Source organism: Emydura macquarii, unplaced genomic scaffold (genome assembly GCF_026122565.2).
Source record: "Emydura macquarii macquarii isolate MOO-44397 ecotype Brisbane River unplaced genomic scaffold, CSIRO-AGI_Emac_v2 contig_829, whole genome shotgun sequence".
NCBI lineage: Eukaryota > Metazoa > Chordata > Testudines > Chelidae > Emydura > Emydura macquarii.
Window position 1 is genome coordinate 4,526 of NW_027130966.1, and position 7,366 is coordinate 11,891.

Consider the following 7,366-nt stretch of genomic DNA (forward strand, 5'->3'; position numbering starts at 1 on the left):
TGTCTGCTTTGGGGGAAATTTAGATTTTTTTAGAAATTTGGGTTTGTTCTGATTCAGATCAATCCATGGGAACTTGACCACTTGGGTGCATAAGGCTTGCACGAATCACACCGTTTTCATTCTATTGAATGAAGCCCTTTGCAGGTGACAAGTTGGTCCAGTGCAGAACCCTGTATTACACTATTCCATGGAGTAGTTTGTGCGGAGAATCAACATAAGCTTTGTGCTCCTGCTGGCTTGACAAGCCGCACTCAGCTCCAAGTTCATTCAGTGTCATTGACATGGGCCTAATCCTGCACTGTGTGGGCCAGATCCTGCCACTCTCTACATGAATAACCATGACTCACTCAAGTGACCACATTGGCTGTGCTATATGCACTTGCAGAAGTAACTAATATCTGTGTGAGTAAGTTGAAATTGCAGCTCATTCTGAGTTTCTGCAAGCTCCATGCTGCTATTTTTAGTGCCCTAGTTGGAACCCAGCTAGCGCCTGTCTACACTATATGTTCATAAGAACGGCCATACTGGGTCAGACAAATGGACCATCTAGCCCAGTGTCCTGTCTTCCGACAGTGACCAATGCCAGGTGCTTCCGAGAGAATGAACAGAACAGGTAATTGTCAAGTGAGCTGTCCCCTCTCACCTGTTCCCAGCTTCTGGCAAACAGAGCTAGGAACTGTGCCATGGGGAGACTGCAGTTGTTTGCTGACACCGGTGAGATCACCCATAGAGGTGATATCCCTCGACATGTTCTGCAGCTCATACTTATAGCAGCCTGATGAGCCACTGAAGAAAATGCCCTTCGCCCTCAAGGTGAGAGACTTTCTTCATTTTATTAGAGAATTGATCATGATATTTTCTCACGTTCTTCTTTAAGCTGTGTATGGAGAGCTGTGCAGGGTGCACGGTGCTTTACAAATGGAGTAAAGACGTGATTCTTGCTCCTAAGAGCCTATTGACACAGATGATCATGGCAAGTCAAGATGCTTGGGGAGATAACAACAGCCAATGGATGGATGGAGTGGGACAGAATGTACACAGCTGGGCAAGGAGGGTTACTTGCCTAGTAGCATAGGCAACCTAGTATCTATGCCACAGGAAATTCTGACTTTTTGAAACGTTCATTCATCCTGAACTGGAAGAAAAACTCATAATTTTGACATTTTCCATGAAACTAACGTTCCAAAAATCCCCTCCGTTTGCAAATATTGAAATGACCTTACCAAAACTTTTCAAATCAATCAGGTCAATGTGTTTCATTTTTTAAGTTTAAAGCCCTTTGTTTTGACTTTACCATTTCTATGATATGATATGATATGATATGATATTATATTATATTATATTAAACATTTTGATAGTTTTCAGTCAAAAATATGACAAAATTGGTACACTCACTTTTTTTTATTAATCATCATTTTCAGATGGAAAACTCTAATGCTGGTAAACTTTCAACCAGATCTAGTTGACAGAGGTTTACTCCCCAGCAGAGATTGCAGAGCTTGCTGTGGTCTTGGTATATATCAACATGGGAAAGGTGAAAAGGAGGTAAGGGAAGCTAAATATACCGTATTAGGAAATAGGGTTGAATACTCTGTTGAATAGCAATGGTCAAAATTATTCAGTATCCCTATTATAAGCTGCAATGTTTTGGATATTTACTATACAATTATATAAAAGGATAAAAATTATAATATTTTTTTATCTTTATTTTTTTATTAGCAATACAAAATGTAGAGAAATACCACATAAAAGAAGAAAATTCCCTAAGACATAATGACTATCTATCTATCTATCTAAACAAATGAGCAAATTCTGTGTGTTTGACTGCTGGAAATGTTAATCTACTGCTTTCAATTGAATAAAAGCTAACAATATTTCTAGGTTTTGCGGGGGGGGGGGGTTAATTTATTTAAATATAAAAAGATAAGATTTCCCATTGCTGATATTTGCCAATGTTTATAGTGGTAAATAACGTTATCATCATTGTGAGGGGCATGGGAGATGCCTATATTATTTTATGAATATTCTTTGTTCATCTATTTGTTTGCTTGTGTTTGTGTTGGTTGCTATATTTTTACAAAGAGGTTAACTATCACACAAGTGGACAGCCGGTAGACAAGACGGGTGGTATAAGTTTCAGATAGCACTATTCACCGTATCAGGACAATTTACTTTGAAGTTGACCTTGAATCATACTATGTCCTAGTCCCCAGCTTGGTATGGGGTGCGGGAAGAGTTTCAGGTCGGAAAACTGAATCAAACAACTTTTTCAGTTCATGAAAACCTCGGCCTCTGAGCTTGGGGGAGACAGAGACAGGGAGAAGGGCAGACTGAATCCCACTCCCAGAAGTGGGGATATCTGGATAAGCAAAATCTACCTAAGCTTTAGGTAAGAGAGGTGCATGTAGGCCTTCTCCTGGTCAGTCCTTTGCTCTTGTTATGCTTTCATTCTTGCTGTTGAGATTAAACAATACTTCATTCTGAAAAGGCTGTTTTGTGGTCACTGTATTTACCACTAGTCCTGGATCCCAAAAGGAAGCCTTGCAAGGCAGTGAAATCCGGCTGGGCCTGTGGACCAAAAACAATTGCTACTTAGGGGGCTGTAGCCTTGTCTCAGAGTGGGAGAATTGCCAGAGAGGTGAAGACAAGAGGGCTGTCACTGGAGTGGGTTGCACTCAAGGAGACACTGCGAGAGGTCAGGTACAGCTAGCCCTGACCTGAGACAATCATTACTAACTGGTGATTTTTTCCTAATGGTTTCCATCAATCAAACTATCTATCTGAAGCTATGATCCTGCTTCTGAAACAGGATTCATGCAGACCCTCTCTTGTACCTGTGCAGAGTAGCATTATTATTAGGAGCAGTTACCATGTTTGTTACGCTACTAGCTAGAGACCAACCAAGAACAGGCTCCGTAGTGCTAGGTACTGTATAAACATAGAATAAAGAAAGCTCTGCCCCAAACAACTTTTAATCTAAGTGGGCAAGACAAATAAAGTGTAGGGGAAAGGGAGAAAACATTGATTTCAGTTATCACCACATGGGCATATGGGTTAATCTGCATGAATCTGATTATAAAATCAGGTCCTGAGAAATGGACTGTGACTAAATTGAGTGTGAAATACTTATCATTTTCCAGTATTAGACTCAAGAAAATAGCGATCCAAGTCAATGGCATTTTTGCCTCAAGTAATCTTGATCACAAAGAGCGACATTCTTTCACATATTGAGTGATGCCTCAGTGCTTGCATGGTCTTATTGAAATCAGCAGCGAGACAGTCATAAAGTGCATCAAGGAAGGAGATGCCCAAATCTCACTGAAATTTAGGAGCATAAATCCCTTAGGTTCCTTTGAAAATCCCACCCTAAAAGAAAGGGTAATAGAATGTCTCCTTTAAAATCAATGGCACCCATTTGTGTGTACGATACCATTGACCAAAGGGTAGAATCTGATGCTCAGTCCTTTCCCCCCTCTTCATTCATGCCCATTTGTAATGAGTAGGATTCAAAACAAATATTTTGAAGGTCTCTAGATATGAGTAGAGTTGAGAGAGAAAAGTGATTCCGTTTCATGAAAGATTTCAACATTTCAAAAATGGGTTTCATTCAGAATGAAAACCACCATTTTGGACATTTTCTGTGGAAGGGAATGGAGCCCCATTTTCATGGCACACTATCCGTTGTGCTGCCGTAGACAAAGGGCTGGGTTTCCCAGAAGCCCACCCATCTTCCAGAAAGGCATCCAATCTTGATTGCTATAAGATCTGGAGGTGGAGGATACACCATGTGATACCTGTCTCTGTTTGTCTTCCAGATGAAAACCTTTGAAGAAATGATGAGCTTGAATCAAACGGTGATTGCTGAGTTCCTTCTCCTGGGATTTTCGACCTCTCCAGAGAGGCAGGTTTTACTCTTTGTTGCCGTGTTGGCCATTTATCTTGTCACTGTAGTGGGGAACCTCCTCATTGTGCTTGTGACACTGGTGGACCCCACCCTTCACACCTCTATGTACTTTTTCCTTTCTAATTTATCTGCCTTAGAGGTCAGTTACACCTCGGTCACTGTTCCCAAAATGCTGGTGAGTCTTATGTCAGGGGACAAACGCATCTCCTTTGCTGGCTGTGCTGTGCAAATGTTCTTCTTTCTTTGCTTTGGGATCACCGAGTCTTCCTTTCTGGCCACCATGGCATATGACCGCTACGTTGCAATATGTAATCCCCTGCATTACCCCATGATTATGAACAAGAGGGTGTGTGTCCTACTGGCGGCCACTTCCTGGACTATCGGCATCCCCGTCCAATTGGTGCAAACTGGACTGGTGTTCACCTTACCCTTCTGCAGCTCCAAAGAGATCAACCATTTCTTCTGTGATTCAGCCCCTCTGCTGATGCTGGCCTGTGCTGACACCTCCATGAACGAAACCTTGACTTATATCGTGGTCATGTTCTTTGGAATGCTGCCCTTTGCCCTGATCCTGCTCTCCTACACCCAGATCATCACCACCATCCTCAAGATGCCATTGGCTGAAGGCAAGAGGAAAACCTTCTCCACCTGTTCCTCCCACCTCATAGTTGTGGCTTTGTTCTATGGTTCTGGCATCATTTTTTATTTACGACCCAGGTCCAATGAATTTCCAGACAGCAATAAACTTCTCTCCCTGTTTTACACTGTTTTGCCTGCCTTGCTGAACCCTTTTATCTACAGCCTGAGGAACAGGGAAATCCAAACAGCCCTGAGGAGAAATATGTGGCATAAAATGGCTCCTCACTAGCGCTGAGTGGGAAACAGCTTTCCCAGCCCATTCTGTCTTGGGATGAAACTAAGATCTCCTCAAATTGTTCACAAAGAACAAGAATGAGACCCCCCCACCCCAGAACAGCTGGGTGCTTAGGACATTCACCTGGAGGAGATCTGGGTTACCTGCTCCAAATCAGGGTGAGCAGGGATTTGAACAAAGCTCACCCACATCCCCAGCAAAGGCCCAAAGCACCCACTTTTGGCATCCAGACACTGCTTCAGAAATCTGTAGCTGAATCAGGACTAGAAGCCAGTTGTCTTGGCCTGACACCACCAGGCTATCCCTTCTTTTCCAATAGGTCTGGTGCACCATTGATTGCACATCTGTGAACAAGGCAGGGGTTATAGCTGCCTGGAAAATAGAATGTCCTTCCTGTGGCTGTTTGAACAAATTTTCATCCAAAGTCGGCAGCCCACAGACAAAAAGTGAAAAATTCAAAGTTGTTCACAGGAAGGAAAGTACCAAAAAATTCCTCTTCCACAGAACCAAGGGAAATTTTCCACTGGTTCACTGGACTGCCTAAGGAGTCGGGTTGATGGCTACCCAGGTAGTCAAGGAGACGGTTGCCTGGAGAGTTGGGGGAGTGGCTGCCCACCAAGTGGATTACGATGGAGACAATGGTGCTAACTGTCCAGTAGGCTTCCTGGGACCAGGGCAGCCAGAGCACTTGGCAGCTTGCCTGCCAATTGCTAGGATGGCTGTCAAGAAAGAGATCTTGGAGTCATTGTGGATAGCTCTCTGAAAACATCTGCTCAGTGTGCTGCAGCAGATTGTTAAGAATGATTGGGAAAGGGATAGATAATAAGACAGTCAATAGTATAATGACACTATATAAATCTATGGCACGCCATCACCTTGAACACTGTGTGCAGTTCTGGCTTTCCCATTGTCACGCTGTCTGAAACGGCTCACAAGTGGGAGTGCCGATCTCAGGGCAGACTGTCAGAAAACCAGGGCAGACACCTCTGGCTGGTGACGTGTTCTATAGTTAGATTTCATCAAGCCAGTAACAAACGTAAACTCCTGGATCACTGTACCAGTCTTACCATGGAGTTACTGACAGTCCCCTTAGATGCTCCAGTCTGTCTTGCCACCCAGACAAACTGGACTTAGTGATACACCATCACTTAAACCAAAAATCACATGGTTTCAGGTTGCTCCCCTTCTCAAAAGACCAGTCACTTACCCCAGATCAGCTGGTCCCCTAGATGGTACAGCAAAGACAACACTAACTGCCTATTCTCTAGTAAACTAACAAAAGGTTTATTAGCTAAGAAAAAAAGAATGAGAGTTAATGAGAGGTTAAAGCAGGTAAAATATATGCACAGGTGAGTCACAGTTTGCAATTCCAAATGGTAGCAGAGATGTAGTAGTCTTCCAAAAACAATGAGAGACCTGTAGCACTTTAAAGACTAACACATTTCTGCAGGCATAAGTTTTCGTGGGCTGCAATCCACTTCATCAGGTGCATCTGAAGAAGTGGGTTGCAGCCTACAAAATCTTATGCCTGCAGAAATGTGTTAGTCTTTAAAGTGCTATGGGTCTCACATTGTTTTTGCTGTATACAGACTAACACGGCTACCTCTCTGAAGTTATCTTCCAGTTTCCCAAAAGTTTCTCAGAGCTACCCAGAATAACTCTGGGGATCTCTGTCTTCTCGTTCAGTTATTCCTCTCTGTCGGAATCTAGAGATGAAGGATCTTTCCTTGAAGTCATTCTCATAGTTTCTTCTCACAGAAAACAAGCTGACAGTGTCACTACCCATGTGGGCTTTTCCTTTGAAGATGGAGAGTAAGGAATGAATTTAGAGTCTTTGACCTCAGAGCATCACACACAATGACTGCTTGCTTTGAAGTTAGCACTTTTCTGTTAAAGTTCTTTATTTGCATGCCACAAGACTTCTTTCTTGTTTGATGAGTTATTTATTTACAGGGCTAAACACAATGTAAATGTTTGCTATTACATTATAACAGGATATAGATACGTGAAACAATGATGTATCATTCCATATTTCAGTTTTCATGAAGTTAAAACACCAATTACATTCACATATTTACCAATAGCTTTGACCTATACTAATATACAAGTGAATTGACCTGGGGCTTTGCTATGAACTGTCATCTGGTCTGCCAGTGTCACACCTGTATCAAAAAAAGATAGCTTAGAACTGGAAAAGGCACAGAGAAGAGAAACAAAAATGATTAGGGTTGTGAAAGAGCTTCCATATGAGGAGAGATTAAAAAGACTGGGACTTTTGAGCTTGGGAAAAGACAATTATGGGGGGACATGATAGAGGTCTATAAAATCATGAATGGTGAGGAGAAAGTGAATCAGGAAGTACTATTCACCCCTTCACATAACACAAGAACCAGGGGTCACTCAATGAAATTAAGAGGCAGCAGGTTTACAACAAACTAAAGGAAGTACTTCTTCACACAACACACAGTCAGCCTGTGTAACTCATCAGCAGGAGATGTTGTGCAGGCCAAAAGTGTAACTGGATTAAAAAACAAATTACACACGGGCCATCAATGATAATTAGCAAGAGAGTCAAGGATCTAACCCAT

The 7,366-nt window shown here is 42.4% G+C and overlaps 1 protein-coding gene across 1 annotated transcript; it reads left to right on the forward strand.

Annotated features, from left to right (window-relative positions):
- The first annotated feature begins 3,815 nt into the window (after positions 1-3,815).
- LOC137149781 (olfactory receptor 10A7-like) lies at positions 3,816-4,772 on the forward strand. Its single transcript, XM_067543379.1, has one exon. The coding sequence runs from the start codon at positions 3,816-3,818 to the stop codon at positions 4,770-4,772; it is 957 nt and encodes a 318-aa protein (XP_067399480.1).
- The last annotated feature ends 2,594 nt before the right edge of the window (positions 4,773-7,366 follow it).

What these genes read in the sequence shown, in the direction of transcription:
- LOC137149781 (XM_067543379.1), top strand. Translation starts at nt 3,816, where the DNA reads ATGAAAACCTTTGAAGAAATGATGAGCTTGAATCAAACGGTGATTGCT.